The 24,180-nt window shown below is 35.6% G+C and overlaps 1 protein-coding gene across 1 annotated transcript in view; it reads right to left on the minus strand.

Annotated features, from left to right (window-relative positions):
• Nucleotides 1–24,180, minus strand: part of CUNH8orf34 (chromosome unknown C8orf34 homolog) — a 198,594-nt gene that overhangs the window by 41,993 nt on the left and 132,421 nt on the right. Inside the window, exon 9 of the mRNA XM_014457445.1 lies at nt 22,495–22,571. Within this exon, the coding sequence (XP_014312931.1) occupies nt 22,495–22,571 (77 nt within the window). The remainder of the gene's footprint in view (nt 1–22,494; nt 22,572–24,180) is intronic.

The following is a 24,180-nucleotide window of genomic DNA, read 5'->3' on the forward strand; positions in this document are numbered from 1 at the left end:
TGTGCACCAGGCCTCTAGTTATTTATATTAAACCTAAATGTAAATTAGTATTGTTGACAATGAACCCATTCAAATACATAGAAAGTAACTTAAAGAAAAAAATTACTGTTAATCATCAAAGCTTGTGTTAGGTTGTTATAAGAATTTAATTAATAATATTGTGAAAACTCCATGCCCAGATACATTAGTGTATTTCTGCCAGGAAGAGGAAGTAAGGGCAAGTCTTTAGTGTCTCTTTAAGGCTTGCAGGATATAAACATGTCATTCAACACTCCTGGGAAGCCAAGCCCCCAAATCAATAGAAAAAGCACTGACTTTGGAGACAAGATTGGGTCTGAACCTTTTCTGTGTGTTACTCATTAGGCGTGTGGCCTCTGGGTCAAGCCACTTAGGCTCCTAAGTTTTTCTTTCTTCAGTTGTGGAAAGAATAAAAAGAATAAGAATGCTTTCAATAAAAGAATAGGGATAGTATCTATAAATTACAGTGCGAGGCACTCAATAAATTGTTCCTACTTTGATTATGTCCCAGAACTCCAACATCATAGCCTTCACTCTACCCACCCCCTTTCTCCATCTAATTCTCCAGCTGTGCTGAACTGCATGTTGGCTCCCAGGGAGACTCTTCTCTCCCTCCGTGTCAGTGAACCTTCCCAGTAACTCACTAAGCCATCAACCCAGAGACCACCTTCTCCTGGAAGCTGTCTTTGATCACCCTTCACCCGGCAGACTACATTAGATGCCTCCTTCTGCCATGTGCATGCTATGTATATATCTGTCAGATAATTTCTGTGCTCTCACCAACATCTGTTCATTCAACTGCCCTTCCCCTCACACTGTAAGCTCTTTAATGGCAAGAAGTAAATCTTTCATTTCCAGATCCCCAGTATGTCCCAGAGTGTTTTACAATAGAAGATGCTCAATAGATGTTTGTTGAATGAATGAATACACTAAACCTAGAAGGTCAGTATAGCGTATTGTTTCAATGCTATACCAAATCATTTTCTAAGAACAGTTTTATGTGTCAATTCTCTCAAAATATTATTTAAGAATTCACCAGATTTAAAACAAATGTGTACTTCCAAGCATTTTAGTTCATTCAGGCTGCTATAAGAAAATACTATAGACTATGTGGCTTATAAAAACAAATAAACTGATGAACAATATAGATCCAGAGACATAGAAGCATGGAACAGACTGTTGAATCTCAGAGGGAAGGCGGGGTGAGTGGGTGGGTGGGAAGAGATTAACCAAAGAATTTATATGCATATATGCATAACCCATGGACATAGACAATAATGTAGTGAAGGCGTGGGGTGGGAGGCAAATGCAGGCTGGAAGGGGTCAATGGGGGGAAAAAAGAGGGGAATCTGTAATACTTTCAACATAAAGATAAATTTAAAACAAACAAAAAGCAAATATTTACATCTCATAGTTCTGAGGCTGGAAGTCTGAGATCAGGGTATCAGCACAGTCAGGTGAGGGAGATCTTTTGAGTTGCAGACTTCTAGTTGTATCCTTACATGGTAGAAAGGCAGGGTGCTTCTTGGTCTCTTTTAGAAGGGCACATGCCCCATTCATGAGGGCTCCACTCTCATGACCTAATCACCTTCCAAAGGCCTCATCTCCTAACACCATCACATTGGATATTAGAATTTCAACATATGCAGTTTGGAGGGGACAAACATTCAGACGGTAGCAACAGGCAACCCAAAGGCATTCAGAAAACCATAGGTAAGTGTCTCTACATTTTTCACTGAAAATCAAGTAAAGACACTACTTATTAATTTTCATATGTATTACATATTCAATAGACCCAATAAATGTAAGTAAGGTGCTTATCCAAATTCTATAATTCTTTTACAGCCAAGGAGACTTGTAAGAGTTTACTGCTAGGGGAATGCTCACTTCTGTCATACACGTTATTGAAGTCTGTCTGACAATAAGGGTAATAGACATGTTTGTGGGAAAAACAAAAATTCAAAATTATAATTTTTCTAATTTTCACTCCTTCTGGAAAAGGAAAGGCTAGATACTCCATGGTTGTTTTCTTCTAAATGAGAGTGAAGTATCCTCTAATAAGGTTAATAGATATTAACTTTAAGTTAGCCTGATAATTTCATAATTTTTCCTCCCTTAAGTAAAATGGATGTGTATAAAACGGGTGAAAAAAATGTGAATTTAGATATAAATATGCAAATATATGTTAGAGTGGTTTAGATGTATGCGTGCATATGAATGTATGAGGGTCTACATAGAAATTTTAAATAGTGCTTCCTTCAGAAGCTCTGGCACTCTTCTTAGAAGTGCAAATAGTTAATGCTAAAATCATTAGTTATAATTTTGTCATTATTGTACAGAATGACAGCCAGGTCACAGCCATGCCAATGTTACTAAGAATAGTCACGGGAAGGTAAATATAAGCCCAACAGCCTTTATTCATGAGTTTAAAAGAATTTCCAACCTTTGAGGAAAGTCATGACCATTTGGTAAGAAAGCCTACGTATTCAATAGAATCCACTATATCAACAGGTGTGCCTATAAGAACAGTACAGGAAAGTAAACCTAAGAATAATTTGTATGCACTACATTGGCAATTTTCACAGGTGTGCTGTGAGAATTTTTAAAACATGCAATACCTGACTATATAGTCAGGAGCACTGACCTCTTTTCCCTTAGACTGTCAAATAAAAAAAAAAGACAACAGCCAACACAGTAGCCATCCAGTGAATGAATCAAAATTATCCCTATTTTTTGTCAGGTTGGCAAAAAACATATAATCGATTTTTTGGTGTGCCACAGAATTTTAGTAATTAGTGTATGTGTGCTCTACGTTATTGTTGTTTGGGCTGAAAACAAGTGCAGTTCTGAAAGGCCCTCCGGTTCCCACACAGACAGCAAGCCGCCAGGATCCCTTATAACGCTTCCTGCCTGAATTTGGAATCAAGTTAGAAGAAAAGACTCAATTAAAGATAGATAGTTCTTAATAATGATGCTAAACTCCCTGGTTTCTCAGAATTAATGCAAATATGTTCATATATCACTTGTTTCCGGAGAGCATATTAGGCCCGATAGTCCCCGCCAAATCAACCAACTGCTGACTAAGGAATATGGCTTGAATTCAACTTTATAAAGCAGCCATCCTGTGTTACTGTAGTTGGGAATTTGGAAATGCAATGAGAGAGGTTAATAAAAACCACTGTGCTAACAGGAAAAAGAAAAAAAAAAACACCAAAAAAAACCCAGTGAAGTCCTCGTTGGGGGTGGGGGTGGGGGGAGACAAGTTAGTTTTATATAAGAGAATTTAAAAACAAAAATGAAAAGCAGCAGCCTTGCCTTTGTGCGTCTCTATCGCCGTCACAGCATGCGCCCTAGGCCTGCCAAGTGAGCATCATTTCACAGCCTCTGCAAATGGGAAGCCCCTGAAGGGCCAAGGCTGAGCCTCATCACATTGTTCCTGGGGCTCAGAGTGCTTGGCACCCAACAGACACGCTGCAAATATTTGCTGACGGATCGAATGGAACTCTCTTGGACTATCTCAATCCATCCAAGAACCCAGGACAACCCGCAGCAACTGTGAACAAGCTCGCTAGCTACCATTTTTAGCACTTAACATGTACATGATTTCATGTCATCTTTCCTGCAACAGTAATAGCTGGTCTTATGAATACAAATGCTGAGTTCAGTGAGGCTATATTAGTATCCTAGAGCTAAAAACCACTAAAGCCAGATTTGAGCTTGGCCATAGAACTCCAGTGTCCACGTTCTATCCATTGTACATTGCCTTTACTTCTCAGAACAGATATAAGATTTGGCTTGGCATAAATTTAAAATTTTGGAAAAAAACTCCATACAGATTCAATATAATATTCAGTGCAGGCAACATTTTTATTTTTAACTTTGCAAACTTGTCACGGTGAGTTGGTTAATAAATATCTCTGCCCACTACCTCCGTAGCCTAATGGTAGGTAATGTGCAGGACTCAGAAGTTACAGAACTTCCCTATTGACAGTGCAGGGTTTAATCTTTATTATAAAAGCTGGCTTGAAGGGTCTTGATTACAAGAAAAATGCAAAAATAAATCATAAATCAATAAGGAAAAAGTTTTGTCTTTTATCAGTTGCACAGCAAGACTTTAAAATGAAATCAAGATTATTTCCACTCTAACAATCATTTTGACTCTGAAATGCAAATGCACTTCTAAGATGCCCCTTTTTTTAAATGTTATGGAGGAGGAATTGTTTCAGTTCATGAATAGTGTTCTTGGTACGCATCTGATCACCCTATGTGTAAATCATCTATGAAGCCTGCTGTCAGCTGTATTTAACTAAATGAGGCTTCTCTTTCATCTATAGGAATAAATACCCATATGTGAAGACTCCAGATTTTCAGAGACACAAGCTAGTCCTGTTTAAAATCATATCCATCAACACCATTTAAGTTATTCAAGATTTGGAACAGCATATTTATTTATGGATAGATTTTCTGGAATGTTGTGGTGTGCAGATTCACTCCCATATTAGTCCTGTTTAGATTAACCTTCTGTAATAACCTTCCAATAAACATACTGATAAATGTACAAGACAAAAACTAAAAAAAATAGAGTACTTAACTGAGATGTTATTTAAATGTTCTTACTTCATAAAATTTTTTAGATAACATCTCTTCATCCTTAAAGATGCAATTTAAAATCAAAATTGTCCCCCTGTTACCCTGCTTCCCCCACCTCAGCACTGCACCCTTACATTTGGCAGATCACCCAGCATAGGTGCTTAGCAATATTTAAGGATGTTGACATGAATGTGTATAAATAATAAATGACTTAATGTCAATTATAATTTTAAAAAGAAAACTAACAGCACATTTTCTACATTTATCATGAATAGTAAGCAAGAAATTTAGTAGAATTATGCTTTTCAAAATAGAATAAATTAGTTCCTAACTGAATTAATTCTCTATAATTAACTATATCGTCGAAGTATTTATGTTTTTCAGGCCACAAATGTAGAGTGCATGGAGTCCCCAACATGCCTCATTTCTTCAATCAAGCACCCACACTGTGTCAGGGCACTTTACTTGATGAAGGAACACCAAGGGTCTAACGGGAAACGCAGGCCTGCTGGCAGCTCTCACATACACTTCTGTCCACACTGGGAATAGCTGCCCTGAGAAATCTGGTCTACCTCTGCTTTCATGTAACAGTACACACTTTATGTAAACATTTCTAAGTGTACTTTTTCCATGATTGGTAGACTATGACATTCATATCACCTTAAAAGTTTCAAAGGTAGCCTATTAGTGTAGGTAGAGCCTATTAGAGTTGTCTTTGCCTTTCAGCCTTCTTAAAAATCTCAAAAGTTCTCCATGCAAATAGCACAGCTTCAGTTAACTCAGACATTAATTCACTGTGACCAGGAGAGCCTTAGGTATTCTTTTCCAGACTAGATTTATTCAAGCCCCAGGGTAATTTGGGTGGGTTAAGTTTACTTAATGTCTTCTTTGGCCTCAAAGTTTCAACCTTCACCTGTTGTTTAACATTCCTTTTCAGATTCTTAAAAGCCCTGTTTACATAGAAAAGAAATTTTACGCCTTAATACAAAATAATCATGAAAGAACATACTTGTCAACTTTCCTCCTGGTAGCAGGTTTTGGCTTCTTTTACCCACTTTGAACTGAGAACAATTTAAAGTCATTCTAGAAAAACATGTAAAAGTAACACTTTCAGGGTATACTTTTCCATCTCTAAGGTCAACAGTATGTGTTATTAGTTTACAGTATGAATTATGAGTTTGTTTTTTCCCCATAGCATAGTATGATCCATGTAGCTGTATATTTTCGTATCATTTTGTTTAACCAAATTACTCCTGGCATTTTTAAGAAAGTGATTTTTTAAAAGTTAATACACGGAATTGCTTGAAAGAACATGGTAACCAAGTGCAAGCCATCAACCACAGAAACGGGAACCTGCACAGAATGTGGAGGCTCATTCTCAGAGCTTCCTGCTCCTGACTTGAGCATGGCTTGCTCTCCAGCAGCCACAGAAAGGGCTTGGCACCACTGGCAGTGACTGTTTCTCGCCAGGAACAGAACACACACCAAGAAATGTCACACAGGGGCCATGCATGACAGATCAAAGTGACCAGTCAATTTCAACGATGTGGAGCATGTTATTCACACATCCGATTTCTCTTTATATGTGAAAAAGCACATTCCCTACAAATAAAGTTTTTGAAGTTATAATTTGTAGGGCCTATTGAATCCTATGTAAAATACATCCTCAAAATTCTAAAGAGGGTCATCTAAAATGTACTCAAGACTCTTGGTTTTCTATCTTCTTTCTGTTTACTTTGCAGAGATAGAAAGATATACTATGTCAAGTTGTAAAGCAAAGGATCAAAAATGACTTATTTGGCATAAAGGTCAAGTTCAATTCCCCCTTGCAATCTTATCTAACTCATCCAACCTATGGAAAGCTTTCCTAACTCTAAGTGACATTATGTATACATGTTATCACACAGTTTACTTAATGGTTTTTATCCTGGTGCATTTGGATAATCTTCTTAAGACAACCAGAATGTCTTTAGAGCTAAAACGATTTCACTTTCCAATTTTCTTCTATGAGGTTTTATGCAATGAGGGTGGCGAAAGGGGCCATATCAATAACTTAATGAATAAATTTCAGTTGATTAACAAAGCAGTATCAATATAATAAATATAATACTGTATTATATTTCATATTCAGTGCTCACAAGCACGTCTACATGATCCAAGGGTGCTCAATTTTTACAAAACAGTGATCATTTGCTCTAAGAGCACGTGTTTTCAATATTCCAGGGCTATGACCATAAAATATATTATTTGTCATTTTCTTTTAAGCATTCCTTCAAGAACAAAATAATGTGCAGCATTACAGAGCTTCACAAACTACTGCCTATCATTTTATTTATTTTTAAATATATTTTTATTCATTATATTGATTTCAGAGAGGAAAGGAGAGGGAGAGAGAGATAGAAACATCAATGATGAGAGAGAATCATTGATTGGCTGCCTTCTGCACTCCCCACACTGGGGATCGAGCCCACAACCTGGGCATGTGCCCTGACTGGGAATTGAACCATGACTTCCTGGTTCATAGGCTGATGCTCAACCACTGAGCAATGCCAACGGGCACTGCCTATCATTTTAAAAACTCAACAGTCACTAGTGCATTAGTAGGAAATTGGATTCATACTATTCTCAAAAAGAACTACCTACAAATTTATGGGGAGTTTCCTGATATTCAAAACAAACAAACAAACAAACCACACTTTAAGAGCTACCTAACGAGAAATGCTGGTCTAAACATGCCCATATGTTAAAATTAGGAAATCTCTTCCAACCTAACCAGTGTGTCTCTGATCCATAAAGTATGGCATCTCACTGATGGTTTATGTAAGAATGGAAGAAAAATGTCCCACCTTAATTAAATTACAAAAATCCCAATCACACATTATATACACAACTCTGTGCAAGTCTCTATGAGGACACAAGTTCCTAGGAGGTGGGCTCTGGAGTTCCAGTTGTGTATTCAAAATAAGCGTGGCTCATGATACCCCCCACAAGTGACCTGTCAGTTTTTACAGCATTTTTCTCTATATTTCTCACCTGGATTCTTGATATCAGTGATGTGCTGGTAAAAGTTTAACAACCAGCCCTCTAAAGGGAAAAGTTAAGTCTCTGATTAGGCAACATTTCCTGATTTCTGCGGTGTAAATATTTTCACAGAGCTGATCTCAGGATGCCAATGTGATGTCACTGAACACAGAGTTGGGGAAAGATGGCACTCCCAGCCCCAGGGAGCTACTGTGAGCCAGCTTCAGCACACCACCCAAAATGATACTACTAACAATCTGGTCCAAAGAAGAGAATGTCCTAGTGATAAGGAATAAACTTACAGCTGTAATTCTCAGAGAAATAGTTATAACGGTTTCAAGGAGCTGTTCATTCATAGAATTCAAAGGAAGGGAAATTGAATTTCATGAGACATCAACACAAACAATTTGTGGAAGTTAAAAGGACCAAATTCTGATCACTTTAAATAAGGAAGAGCTCATGCTGGCTAGTGTGGCTCAATTGGTGGAGCACCAAAAGGTTGTCAGTTCTATATTCCTGGTTAGAAAATATGCCTGGGTTGTGGGCTCGACCCTCGTAGGGGGCATGCAGGAAGCAGCCAATTGATGTTTCCCTCTAATATTGCGCTCACACTCGCTCTTTCTCTCTTTCTCTCTCTCTCTCTCTCTCTCTCTCTCTCTCTCTCTCTCTCTCTCTCTCTCTCCCTTCTTTCTTCCGCTCTCTATAAAAATCAATTTTAAAAATCTAAAAATAAAAAGTAAGGAAGAACTCTCTTATAAGTTCAGCAGAGATATGTGCTTTATCCTGAGGCCTTAGTTTCCTTTCACCTGGAGAAGTTGAGGAACGATTACTAGTAAAAGACCAAAACCTAGATGTGTGAGAAGGGAGCTGCTGTTAGGCTTCTCCATATCCTTTGAGGCTATGAAGTTGGGCCTGCAATTAAAGAGAAACAGGAAGAACTGTAACCCTTTCATTTTGTAATCTGAAGGAAGTTCATGACATTGTAGATACACATCCGAATTTATACAAGAGATTTTAAGAAATATTTTGTAATATAATTAATTTTTTAAGAAATTGCTGATGCCCTGACCGGTTTGACTCAGAGGATAGAGCGTCGGCCTGCGGACTGAAGGGTCCCAGGTTCGACTCTGGTCAGGGGCATGTGCCTTGGTTGCGGGCAAATCCCCAGTGGGGGGTGTGCAGGAGGCAGCTGATCGATGTTTCTAACTCTCTATCTCTCTCCCTTCCTCTCTGTTAAAAAATCAATAAAATATATTTAAAAAAAAGAAATCGCTGATATGAAACATTTATGCTTTTAAAATTTCAATCCAATGGAAGTTTTACTAATAATTTCAGGAAGCAATTCTATATAATAAAAGGCTAATACACAAATCGACCAAACAGTGGAACAACCGATCCCTATGATGCACACTGACCACCAGGGAGCAGATGCTTAATGCTGGAGCTGCTCCCTGGTGATCAGTGTGCTTCCACAGAGGGAGCACCACTCAGCCAGAAGCTGGGCTCATGTCTGGCAAGCGAAATGGCAGTGGCGGGAGCCTCTCCCACCTCCGCAACAGCACAAAGAATGTCCAACTGCCGGTTTCTATCAGTCGGATATCCCCTGTGGGCTTCCAGACTGCAAGAGGGCACAGGCTGGGCTGAGGGACTCCCTCTCCCACACCCCCAGTGCATGAATTCCATGCACCGGGCCTCTAGTATCATAATAAAATAATTCATGTTTCCTTTCTAACCCATAGATTCCATCTATTCAAGCTTGGAAATGTTTTTTGCTTGTTTCTTTTAGGGTAGTAAAGTATTTTTCAAAGTAATGGCATATCTTCCTAACAACTCTTAATAAATCTTTATGTCAAATGAATCCTAACCCACAGTTTAGGAGGCTGATTGTAATTCAAGCCCCCAACCACTCAATACAATGTGGAGCACCAGCATCTTAACTTCTTATTGAAACCCTGACTACAACCACTTCACATAACCTAAATTTTTCTATTTAGGCTTAGCAAGCAAGAATTAAGTCATTTATGCTTTGCAATATTTTCAAGCATGGGGGTAAGCTGGTCCACTTGGTGCATAAAGTGATCTAAAAATAATAATCCTTTTCTGAACCTTGTCGCTGTCCTGGCAGTCAACTCTAATCCCTCCATCTACTATTAGGACCCGGTTCTACTTGAAATGCCATGTAATTGAAATTACAAGCCCTGTGTTCTTCCTGGAAGCGAGCCAAAATATTTGGAATCAGCTTATAATAAGCAAATACTGAACTCAGAACTGTCATTTTACAATATGGGATAAATTATGATCATTGTTCCAGTTTACCCAGGGACCCACTAACATGAACTACAATGTGAATTTCCTAAAAACGCTGAGGTTTGCAATCGTAGAGTCCCTTTCCAGGTTCTTCTGCCTTCTCCAATAATAATGCTTTGTTTTACTATTCTTTTTTGTGTGGTGCCTTCTATCTAGTACATGCACAAACAAATTGGAGGAACAAAATATAGTATAAAATCCATAGGCCTACAGTAAAAGAGAATGTCTCTTGACTCCCAGTTCCAGCACTTACTAATTATTTGACTATGGACATAGTAACTTCTTAGAACTTCTATTTCCTAATCTTGAAAATTAGAGATAATACCTACCAAGCTGGACTACAATGCAAATTAGAGATAGTGTCTGCAATGCCCTTAGGCCAATGTATGAACAAAGTAGACACTGAATTAGTGAGCTATGATGATAATAAAGATGGTTAATTGACTCTATGAAGAGATCATTCCCCTAACCATTCTGAATCTCCCAGAGCAAATCCATCTGCTCTATTCTTGTGGATTTTAGAATTTTCAGTTTGGGCCATCAGAGCTTTAATTTTTTATTGTGATAAAATACATATAATGTTTACTACTTTAACCATTTTGAAGTGTACAAGTCAGTGACATTAAGTACTTTCACAATATTGTACAACCATCCTCACTATGTCATTACAGAAAATTTTAATATTCCTAAAAGAAAACCCCAAACCCATTAAGCAATGACTCCCCATTTCCCCCTCTCTCAGCCCCTGGCAACCCCTAATCTGCTTTCTGTCTTTATGAATGTACTTGTTCTGGAAATTTAATATAAATGGAATCATTTAATTTGTGACCTTTTGCGTCTGGCTTCTTTCACTTAGCATAATATTTTCAATGTTCTTCCATATTGTAGCATGCATCAGAACCTCACTTTTTAAATAGCTTAACAATATTCCATTGTCTAGATGCAGAATATTTTGTTTTTCCATTCATTAGTTGATGGACATTGGGTTGGTTCCACATTTTGGCTATTCCCTTAGCACCTGTTTTCAATTATTTTGGTTATATACCTATGAGTGGAATTGCTGGGCCATATGGTAATTCTCTGTTTCACATCTTTAATTTTGTACCCTTAAAATTGCAAAGGAGAAATTTTAAAAGATAAATATAAACTTACCATAAAACCCAACAATTTTACTACTAGGAATGTCCCACAAGAAATGAAAACATATATCCGCAGAAAGATTTGAATGTGAATCTTCATAGCAGCATTGTTCATAATAGTCCAATGTTGGAAACAACCCAAATATCCATCAACCCATGAACTATTAAACAAAATGTGGTGTATCCAGCACCAGAATATTACAATTCATCAATAAAAGAGAATGAGCTAGTAATCATATTACAACATGGATGAACCTCAAAAACATCATGTTAAGTGAAAGAGGCCAGACACAAAAGACCACATGCTGTATGATTCCATTTATATGAAATGTCCAGAATAGGCAAATCTAGAGAGACAGAAAGTAAAACAGTGGTTGCCTAGGACAGGGAGTGGAAATGGAGATTATCTGTAAATGGGGCATGAGGAATCTTACTGGGGTGATGACAATGTCCTAAAACTGGATTATGATGATGGTTGAACAATCATGATATTTAAAAAAAGTCATTAAATTATATACTTGAAATGGGTGAATTTTATGATACATCAATTATTCCTCAGGCGAGTGAAAATAGTCACACAAGGGAAAATGTTACATAAAAAGCCATGCTGTTCCTCCTTGTTATCCATTGCTAGTCTGAGTTCAGAAATTCATCATTATACTTAAGGATTGTAAAAACTCCTGACTGGTGTCCTTGTCATCTCTATAATTGTTCTCCATTCAGTTTTAACTACATGAAGTAGCCACAAGGTTATTCCTTGAAACATTCCAAAATTAATAGCACAAATTTAGAGGTGTCAAGCGATCTCTAGTGCCCTCAACCCAGCATTCAGGATCCACAATCTATCATATTTCTACAACTCATAACAAATCATCTGCTATGACCCTAGGGGTTTCTATGGCCCTTGCAATAAAACCAGCTATTCTCAGCTTCAAAACTTCCTCATGTCTCTTTCTCACCTAGTGTGATCTACCTCTCTCACAGTACACAGAAAACCTTCCCAACATTTAAGATTTCCCTCAAGTTTCACTTCCTTCAAGAGTTTGTTGTTATGCTCTTAAGCCTACTTTAAGTGTTTGGTGGTAATATTTGTATTAATACTTCATTTTTACCTTTAGACATAGATGGGATTGGGTTATAGAGAACTTGAGAGCTAGATGCCTAAGACCATCGGAAAACACATATATAATTACATATTGTTTTTGTGATTAATCACTATGCTTTAATTATGTTCAATTTGTAACAATGAAATTGGGGGTCACCACAACATGAGGAACTGTATTAAAGGGTCGCGGCATTAGGAAGGTTGAGAATCACTGTTTAGAGGTACTGGGACCTGCTGAATTCCAAGGTCAGCCTGAACACAATTCCATACTTATAGCTATACTGCCATCATAGCCACAAAGATCATCCTGTTATTTAATTAGATGAAAGGAGAAATTTTTGAAGAGATTATAGGTCACAAAATGAAAATCATTCAGACCCACGCCATCCTATAACCCTCAGCCTAAGCCAGAGGCTCCAGAGAACTGGGAGGTACCCAAGACAGACAACTGCAGCATTAAGTACAGTTAAAAGCTTTGTAATGTTATGTTTAGGACAACAGCCATTATACAGTGGGGCCTTGACTTACGAGTTTAATTCGTTCCGAGACCGAGCTCATTAAGGAGCTGTTAACTCAAATTACTCTGTCAACTCAATGCAAAAAATCTGCCGAGAGACAGCTGGTATCTCAAAAAACTCGTTAGTCGGGACACTTGTAAGTCAAGGCCCCACTGTATTCTAGTTAGAACAACAGCCCTTTGGAAAATGTGGCTAATGAATGAAAAAAAAATATTTGGAGTGATTTTTCCTCCTTCAGTTCAATCCAACGAGCATTAATTGAGCACCTCTTCCTCTTGGTGCTACATATCTTGGGATGACTATGACTCATGATAGTAATTTTATTTTATATTTTATTATATTATTGGTACAATATCCTGCTGTTGATAATCACAGAATCCATACCATGGAAGTCTGTGGATTCACATCCAACATGAGTACAATAATTGGGTTGATGATTTTGCCAGATACACTGCCATGTATTTGCTAAAAGTTTAAAGGACATTCAGAATGAACCAAATTAAGTCCCAGTTCTGTGTAATTTGGGGCAACTTATTTTCTCTGAGCTTCTTTTCACATTTTTAAAATGAGAACAACAACAATACTTACAGGATTGTTGGAATAATATAAAAGCATTTTATAAACTGAAATGCACACATAAAAGTTAGTTATTGATTTTGAAACCCAGCCACAGAGATGTGCAAAGACAAAGTTTGCCTTGTTAGTCTCTTTTACTGACCGTGTGAAAACACATCAAAAGTCAACTATTTATTTGACATTTGCACATCATGGCTGAGCAAAGACCGAAAAACCACAGATAAAATGAATATGTTACACTTGAATTTCCAATATACAAAGATGACTTACTAAGTTTCTATGCTTTCCTTTTATGTCAACAGCTGTATGAAAAAGTCAGAAGTCTCAGAAATAGAAAACATTTCTAGCAGGAAACAAATCAACAGGGAATAAGGAGGTTTTCCTAAATGTTATGGGTGTTGTTGAAGTGAAGGGTAAGAACTAACTTTATTCTTAGAATTAGCCTCCCAGGACAGACGATTAAAAAAAGGCAAAAATTTGGTGTGTTACACAGTTGAATTAGAAGTATTATAGTGGAAATGTAACACCCATTAAGATCGAAAGTGATAAGATTGGCTAGGACCAGTCTCTGAGTATAAGACATTTCCTCATGAATTTCTGACAATTTTCATTTATTCATGACATTGCATTTATGCGCTTTTATTTATTTTCCCTCTTTCAAGTGGAGGAGTAATTCAAATATGCAGTCAAATATTTACTTAAATCTATAAGGACTGAATTTTTCAGACATATTTACAATTAATTTAATGAATAAGAAATTATAGCTATGACTTCCTATATCAATCTTATCAATCTTGAAAATGTTTCATATTCTTTTGCTTAATACAATTAAAAGTGCTTGTTGTTTTTTTTTTAATCTTTATTGTTGAAAGTATTGCATATGTTCCCTTTTCCTCCATTGGCCACTTCTAGCCCTCACCTGCCCCCCACCCCAGGCCTTCACAATCCTATTGTCTGTGTCCATGGGTTATGCATATATGCATATAAGGTCTTTGGTTGATCACTTCCCACCCACTCACCCACTTCCGCTTTCCCTCTGCGATTCGGCAGTCTGTTCCATGCTTCTATGTCTCCGAATCTATTTTTTTCATCAGTTTATTTTGTTCATTAGATTTCACATATGATTGAGATCATGTGATACTTGTCTTTCTCTTACTGGCTTATTTCACTTAGCATAATACTCTCCAGGTTCCTCCATGCTGTTTCAAAGGGTAAGAGATCCTTCTTTTTCACAACTGCATAGTATTCCATGGTGCAAATATACCACAGCTTTTTAATCCACTCATCTACTAATGGGCACTTGGGCTGTTTCTAAATCTTAGCTATTGTAAATTGTGCTGTTATGAACATAGGTGTGCATATATTCCTTCTGATTGGTGTTTTGGGTTTCTTAGGATATATTCCTAGAAGTGAGAACACTGGGTCAGATGTCAGTTCCATATTTAATTTTTTGAGGAAACTTCATACTGTTTTCCATAATGAGTTCAAGACATTAATAGTGTGCTATCCCCCATCTTCTTGGGTATTATTTGCTTAGAAACTCACTGTCCTTGTTCTATATCAATGCATATTTTTCTTCCAATTGTCTTAAAAATAAAAATGCAGAATTTAACTGATTCCAAGAAATAGCCATCATTTTAGCAATGGAGAAATAGTGAAATTATGTAAAGAGATGTTTAATTAGAACAACTGCAATCAATGATCTAACATTTATATCCTACTTAATAATCTCAAGTAACGTTTTCTATGTAAATGTTACATTTAGAAGTTACATTTTAAAAATTCACAATTTTTTTTTAATATTTATACCAGTTTGGGCAAATATTTCCATCATCAATGTGTTGGAAATCAACAGACCAAAAATGTCAAAAGGAAAAATCCCACTAGATCCCAAAATTTGGTTAGATAATTTGCCTACTATAACACTTGGTTTTAAGCAGTTTTATTGACATCTGAAATCTGAATTATAAAAACCTAGCAAAATTCCACATACTAGAAGGAAAAAGAAATAGTAAAATTCTTTAGGGTTGAGCAAAATGTGTATTAATTTCTGTTTTCTAGAAGAAAATTCATTGCTGCAATTAGCTGCCAAAATTTGTCAACACTATCTTTTGAGAGACAAAATTCACCATAATTTATTACTTGTATTTGATGAGATGATAATGAACATTAACTTAGTTTGTTTTTCACTTTGGAAGAGTGCTAATTAAAATGTTCTATCTTAATTCCATAAATGCTACCTGTGTGTCTAGTTTTCCACACTGGATATATAATACAAGAAAATTGCAACTGTTCATTGACCTATTTATTCAACATTGCTTCCATTGACCAGCTATTTAAGTCAATTTACAAAGAATTATAAATACTCTAAAATATGTGCAACAATTTACTTACCATAAAATTATATGTGGTTATGAAAAATATCAAAGATGTTTTATTGGAAACATTTAAAAAGTAAGGATGATGAAATAGTCAAAATTTTCATAAGGGGAGGGTTATGTGTAGGGAGAAACAATATTAATAAGAAACAAAGTAGAAAGTAGAAAGTAGGGTTATCAAAAGTCATAGTTAAAGAAATAGTCGAAACGTTCCCTAAAGTTCATACCCAGTTTTACATGGGAAACCTATGGGTACAATTATTTCTATGCTTTTTGTCAAATCTAAGTGATAATTTTCTATTTTATGTCTTTTAAATGTATGGGTCTTTTTCAGTATGACTTAGAAGAGGTAAAGATCTGGGAAAGAAAAAGTGGAATAAAAGGAATAAATCTCCAAGGGGACACACGCTATTTGGCTTGAAATTAGTATACAGATTTCCAGTATAGAGAAGTAAAAGGCACTGTGCAACCTGCATATTATAAACAGTCATATGATTTCAGCAGATTGTGACATTTTCATTAAGTCTCAGCAATCAGAGATCATGAAAAGAAATTCATCTTTTAATATAATTCCCAAGAGCGCCAGGGATTTTTTTTTTATGATGTGTGTTTTTTGTGTATGTTTTTATTGATTTTTTTAAAAGAGAGGATGGGAGAGGGAGAGATAGAAACATCAATGAGAAAGAAATATTGATCAGCTGCCTTCTACACACCCCACCAGGGATTCAGCCAACAACCCTGGGATGTGCTCTGACCAGGAATCTAACCAGCGACCTCTTGGTGCAAGGGATGAGGTAACCAACTGAGCCACATCAGCGGGCAAAACATTAATGTTTCCAGAGATTTTTTTCACAAGGATTTCACTGTACTGTAAACTAACAATGTAAAAGGGAAAAGAAATACAGGTGAAACTTTGCTGATCTATGCACTTCATTGGATAAATAAAAATTTTAAAAAAATCAATTCACCTAATTCTTTCCAGTCACAAGAAATTCATTTAGGAACAATATCCTTCCTGTCAAATTTCTTTTCTGAATTTGTGTGCTAGCTGTATGTGGAAATAAGCACATCAATGTTTCTTTATCTTCATGGCTTCCAATTATAGTTGTTATTCAAGGAGTATTATAACCCAAATTTGTACTTTTTAAAGTTCATATTTATGGGCTATGGGGAAAAGGTGGTATGTGTGGGAAATTCCAACTTTAGACAACGAGGTCTGAATCCCTCACTATTTGTGAGTGGAAGTAGAAAGAATTAGCAAAAAGTGAAGACAAACAGAAAGTCATCCACTTGTTCCTAGAACATCAACAAACAAAATGTTTTGTTTATGTACTAATTCATAAGCACATATTAATCAATCTTACAAGTAATTGAAGTTGACCTCTAATCCAGCTAAGTAGACACCTTATTAAATGATGATTCTGGAATCACCTACGTCTAACATCTGCGTTTGCCACAGGCAATTTTTCCAAGACATGTATTATTTCCTTTTTCACTTTCCTTCTGAGTACCCTCCCAATTTTAAGATCCCCTCCTTGTCATGCCAGCCTGGTTTCTCGGATTCCTCTAATTGTGAAAGACCCAAGCAAGGCTAGTCTCTCTTGCACCAAACTTACTGATACCTTCCTTTCATAAAAATATACCTGTCTTTTGATCCAGTCCCTCAAATGTCTACTTTTTTTACTATCTCATAATTCTATCTTTGATATCAGCTACTGATAAAGTCCTCCTTTTAATCCTTTCTATATTACATGTCCAATTTAGCAGTGGCCTCATTGCCTTAATAATTGTATGGACCCTGACAAGTTCTATTAAAGAGGGCTGGGGCACTGAGAAATATGAGCTTTAGTTTTCCCCCATTTATGTGACCTGGGACAAGTTACCAGATCATCTGGCAGCTCAATATGCTCACCGCAAACTTAGAGTACTATTTATTTCACAGAAAGGTTGTCAAGCCTAAGAGATAAATCATAGGAACTGCAAATTTCAGAGATGATTGATATTAAGTATGTAAAAATGCTTAACAATTAAAAAGTACCATACAAATATGTGCTATCATTTTCATTATTACTATTTTCATTCTAGTTAGTTGTATATACCTCCTCAAATATATAAAGCTCTTCAGAAGAAAAATGACCTGAAAATAAAACTCTTAAAAACTCCAGGCTTTTTATAAAACCTTTCCTTATAGGAGTCCTTTTAATTTTTCTTCTACTTTAACTGATGACCAGTTACATAAAGTCTTAAGGGAGTCAGCTCATCAGCCCAAGTGCCCATCAGTAGATGAGTGCACACAAAAGCTTTGGCACATTTACACAATGGAGTACTACTCAGCCATAAAAAAGAAGGGAATCTTACCTTTTGTGACAGCATGGAAGCATCTGGAGAGCATAATGCTAACTGAAATAAGCCAGTCAGGGAAAGACAAGTACAATATGATTTCACTCATAGTTGAAATCTAATGAACAAAATAAACTAACAAACAAAATAGAAGCAAACTCACAGATACAGATAACAGACTGACAGCTGTCAGAGGAAGGACCATTGGGGGCTGGGTTGAAAAAGGTGAAGGGATTAAGCAAAAAACTCATAAGCACAGACAACAGTAGGGTGATTAGCAGAGGGAAAGGGGTGTAGGGGAAGAAAGAAGAGGGTAAAGGAGGGATAAGGGGTGATGAAAGGAGACTTGATTTGGGGTAGTGAACACACAATACAATATACAGCTGGTGTATTATAGAATTGTATGTAATTTTATTAACCAATGTCATCCCAATTAGTTCAATAAAAAATTAAAAAAAGAGAGTCAGCTTATGACAGTCTGGTCAGTGCTGGTGAATAAATAAAACAAATAGCAGATTTACAAAGAAAAAAGTCAGTAAGATATTTAATGTCAAATATCTTAGTTATCTTTTTATTTTCTCATTATGCTCATATGCTTGTTTAGCAAAAAACAATATAGAATTTTTAAGAATGCCATAAGAACTGTGAAATTAAAATATTATTGCTGTAAGTCTTTTTGGCTCACTGATCCAGAAAAATATGTACCACATTTATGAATTAAAAGGTTATAATCAATATCTGCTACTTGGTATTTTCTTCCTAAGATTTTCCTTTTGTTGGTTCATTTTTAACAAATAGATTTAGCTAGCAAATTCACCTTTAATCATCACAGCTGTGAATATGTTAAGAGGCATTCCAGAACACAGAAGGAGGAAGGGAAGAGGGAAATTCCAAAAGGATGACTTGCTTATTAGGGAGACGATAAAAATCTAAACTAAATGTTGCCTTTACTTCCCTCAAATATTCACAAAATATTCATGAAGTATTTTAAACACAGGTGAAGCCACTGGGGAAAATTTTCCAAAATCCTGCTACCCACTTATTAATATCCAATACCCAACATGGAAAGTTAGCAAATAGAGAAAGCACGTGTTGAAATTACTCTAAATGGTTTTTAACATTTGTGGCATTTTTACGTTTTGCAGTATATGACTCAAAATTTGCTATAAAATATATCACATTTCTTTTTAAAAAAATATATTTTATTGACTTTTTACAGAGAGGAAGGGAGAAGGGATAGAGAGTTAGAAACATCGATGAGAGAGAAACATCAATCAGCTGCCTCCTGCATACCCCCTACCGGTGATGTGCCCGCAACCAAGGTACATGCCCTTGACCAGAATCGAACCTGGGACCCTTCAGTCCGCAAGCCGACACTCTATCCACAGAGCCAAACCGGTCAGGGCAATATATCGCATTTCTTACGATAATAAAGAAAAAAGTTCTCTTTTGTTTCAATTCTCCATTCATATCTATACAAAGCCACAATTTTCTTTTTTTTTTTTTTTTTTTTTTTTTTTTTTTTTAAATATATTTTATTGATTTTTTTTTTACAGAGAGGAAGGGAGAGAGATAGAGAGTTAGAAACATCGATGAGAGAGAAACATCGATCAGCTGCCTCCTGCACATCTCCTACTGGGGATGTGCCCGCAACCCAGGTACATGCCCTTGACCGGAATCGAACCTGGGACCTTTCAGTCCGCAGGCCGACGCTCCATCCACTGAGCCAAACCGGTTTTGGCACAAAGCCACAATTTTCTTCGTGATTTACCAAAATAGAGTCCTCAGAAATATTATAGAAGTATGTTTGGGGGAATTTGCATCTAAAATATCATCAATATGACATAAATTTTTAAAAATCCATGTTTTCTTTACAATAAAAGCAGCTACCACTTAAAAATTATGTTCAGGATCCTGATATTAATTTATACAGGTATTGTTTACATTCCACATATTTCCAAAAAGAATTAGTGTTAATTTGACTAAATAGAATTATAGAAATTTTCAAGAATTCAAAGTCTAATCATTGATAAATGAAAACAAGTAACACTGACTTAGAACAGATGTCTTCATAGGAGAGCACTGTGTGAACACTATAAAAAGAAAGCAGAAAATCTTTTAAGAGCCAGTTTGTAATAACTCAAGAGAATTTTGACAAAAAAAGCTAACTTTTCTTTTTCCCCCTTTCGGATTGTTAGGTATTATTAAGTAAGTCAAATACTATAAACAGACATACCTGAATTTTAGAAAGTGATTCGAAAGAGAATCTAACTGTATCCTTTTAGATATGAGGCAGATAGGTATATGGGCTTTGGTAGAATTCACAGATGATAAAACAAATCTTTGCCAAAAGTGATGAATGACAGATTATTCATTATTATCATCATGAGATTATGGAGACAAACTGAAGTTTATAAATGTCAGAAAGTTCCTTTAAAAAACGTTATTACAATCCCAGGTCATACTCCAAAGATAATATTTGCATCAAGTATGTATCCCATTATACTCTCTGATGTGGGAACATTATTGGAACCCTGGGTTTGGTTGTGGCATAACCCCCACGTTACAAGGGACTTGGCAAACAAGAGTATGTCCAGGGAAAGAATCAAAAGTGCTGAAATCTTTGCAAACAACACAATATAAGAACTGGCTGAAGGAACAGATTGTGTTTGGGCTGAACAAGTCTCAAATAGGACATCCTAACTGTTTCCAATAAGTGGAGATAGTTAAAAGGAAGGACTGGACTCAGGCTACTGCCCAAGGAATAGAACTGAAACCAATGGTTACAAGTGGTTGTGAGGAATATATGAAAATGTCTAACAAACAGGAATAAACTCCTGAAAGAAACAGGAAAGCACCTGAATACCAGGGATATGCAGTAGAAGGGAAACTGACTAGTGCTCAACTCCTGACCTTTTCACTCTTTTAGCTTTGGGAGCTTAGTTCTATTACGAAGCTTCTCTGACTTTGTTTCCTTTTTTATAAAATGGATATCCTGACCTTCAATGAAAGTAAGAATACTGAGATAAGGGAGAGGAAAGGCTGAACCTGATGGCCACCATGGTTCCTTCGATTTCTAAGGCTCTACATATATTGTATCTCATGACGAGAAATTATTGATAAAAATTTCATTTATTCAATATATATGTATTGTGTATCTACTATGTGTAGGCACTTTGCTAGGGATACAAAAGTGAAAAAAATGCAAAATAATTTTTGCCCACATAGACCTTATATTTTGTGAAGAAGATGAACCATAAGCAAAACAAGTATAATACATAGTATATTAGAAGATGACAACTACTATATAGAATAACAAAGAAAACAAATTTGAAGTTTTAAATAAGATTCTGGGAAACTTCAAAGATATATTAATTTCATCAGTAATTAAAAAATTAGTTTTATTATGAAATCCATTGGAAAATGTGGTGCCCTCAATCAAATCTTGTGATCCAAGTAATGTTCCAAATACTGTAACCTCATCAGAGAGTGTTATGGTCTAAATTATGTCCCCCCAAATTTATATGCTGACATCCTAACCTCCAGTTCTTCAGAATCTGACTGTAGTTGGAGACAAGGTTTTAAAGAGGCAATTAAGTTAATTGAGATCATTGGGATAGGTCTTAATCCAATATGACTAGTGTTATTAAAAGAAGAGGAGATCAGGACATAGACATGGACAGAGGGATGACGATGTGAAGACACAGGGAGAAGATGACCATCTGCAAGCCGAGAGGCCTCAGGAGAAACCAAATCTGCTAGCACTCGGATCTATCTGCCTTCAGAATTGTGAGACAATAAAATTCTGCTATTTAAGCCACCCAGTCTGTGGTGCTTTCTTATGGAAGCCCCAGCAAACAAATACAGAGAATACTGTAGCATGTAAACCCAGTCTAAATATTAAGTTTAGGATAGCTCAAGACTGCATAGTCATTTTGAAAATAACTCAGAATCTTTTATAAACTTTACGTTTAGAATTTACATGTAGATTTCAGTTTTCCTGTATTTATTCTCTCAACATTATATTGCATTGAAAATCTTAAAACCTATTGGTTTCCTCCCAATATACTCTATTGAAGAGATAGTTTAACAAAAATATCACAAGGACTTCATAACCAATAATAGCATGCTTATATTATATGTGAACTTTCAGGATATGCAAAATATTTATTTTTCTATTAAGATAGGTATAAACTTATTGAAGTTTAAGATGGCAACTCATATCTTATAGAATACTCATGTGCACAAAAAGGTTTTAATACCAGAATTTATTTTCTCCCACCTCATTTGAATCTTCTTAATTGCAGCCTTGCTGTATACTTATAATCAAGCTGGCCCCCTACTGATATGAGCACTCTGCATAGCTATGAGGGACACAGTGGGTGTACACTTGAAATATTCTTTAAAGTTATTGTTTCCTATTCCTTTCTACTTCTATTAGATTTTTCTATCAATGAGATAAATTAGTTTTAGAGATTAAAACAATAAGTGAATATACTTACAGGTCCTGTTAATTTAGATGCTATTTCAAATTCTCCACCCTCCTCCATTAGTGCTTCTTCAGTCCCAGGTAAAGAATCTATTTTTACCAAAAAAACGAATAAGTTACAGTCACATATTGCTTAAATTTGATATACAAGCCTATTACAAGAAGGATATTAAAGTGACTGAACTGGTTGCTGAAAAAATTACAGTGTTTATGAGTTAAAGTAGAGTGTAAAATATTTATTCAGCTTAAAGACAACCTATGACAAATGTTATGAATTTTGAAATGGAATGTGCAAGAGCTGCTGTTATCTTGGATAGGGTAAACTTTCTTTTAGCATTTCATTCAGCTAATTGTTGGGACTTTAATGTCAGCTAATTGTTGGGACTTTAATGTTCTTTTTCTGGTTTGCAATTTTATATTTATTTGTTTTACCTATCAACTGTATGTAATTACCATTTTGTGTTCTTTCTCTTAAATGGGATAGGAAATTCTGAAAAGTTTGGAGAAGAGTGCATATTATTAAATGATGGAAAGTTTTCCATTTTAATGTATTAAGCAGGAAGTTGTGATTTCTTATCTTGAATAGATTGAGGAGTGAATGAGTAGTGACTTTCAAATATGTGAATAAAATTATGGCAACCCTTCCCATATGTCTGCTGAGTTAAATTAATTATGATGACAAGGATTTATACGGGTTATAAAAAATTCTGCAATAAGGACAGATATGTAGAGAATCTAGAAATAGTCCATACTTTAATACCTTCTATTCAAATTAAAAAAAAATCAGTAAAGAGGAAGACATTTTAAACTATTGGAGACTTCTAAAATTTATTTCTTATAATTATTAATATTTGAGAGTCATATGAATCCCTAAAAATTTTCCCTCAGATTCATGTAAATATGGAGACAGATTTTTCTGTTAATAAAATGTGTGCTCTGGGAAGAAAATGAGAGCATTAAATCTATCAAGCCCTTAATGGCCACTCAAGGAGACTATGGAAAGCTTAGCATAAAGCCGTAATTATACCGTAGCTTCTGAATCAGAATTTACATTCAATAACCGCTATATTCTCAAGTTGTAAGCAAATTTAAAATTTTTACCTACCACCCTTCCAAACAGACATTAAAAAGAAGGAAATTTTTGTTGACAAAATCAATACAGATGATGAAAATTACACCAAGTTCAAAAATATTAATGCACTAATAAAGAATACTTGAATCCCTATTTACTAAAACCCAATTGGTAAGAGTGACAATGTATAGACTTTTTACATTAGCATGTGTAAATTAGCATAAGTTTAAGTCCTCTAAGACTGAATTATAATCTACTGAACTGTGAGTAAATACTAGTGTAATTTTATTACTTACTCTATTTTTCCTGTTTTATTTGTGTTGAAACTCTTGAGTAGAATATTAACTTAATAAATAATATTAAAATGTTCTATTCTGCATTACTAAACAAATTATTTCATATGTAGGAGAAAACCAACCCTCTAGTGGATTTGCTGATTTTTTTAAGGTTAGAAATATTATACTATAACTAAGTTTTCAAGTTCTCAGTCAGTAATTCGTGGTTTTAAAGAGGTATTGTCATTCTGATTGATTTTTTAATGTATGTATGTATTAATCAATTCATTCAACTATTTCTGTGTGTTTGTATATTCATTTATTCAACAAATACTATTGTCACTAGAGACAT

This window comes from Myotis lucifugus, unplaced genomic scaffold (genome assembly GCF_000147115.1).
Source record: "Myotis lucifugus unplaced genomic scaffold, Myoluc2.0 scaffold_77, whole genome shotgun sequence".
Classification (NCBI taxonomy): domain Eukaryota; kingdom Metazoa; phylum Chordata; class Mammalia; order Chiroptera; family Vespertilionidae; genus Myotis; species Myotis lucifugus.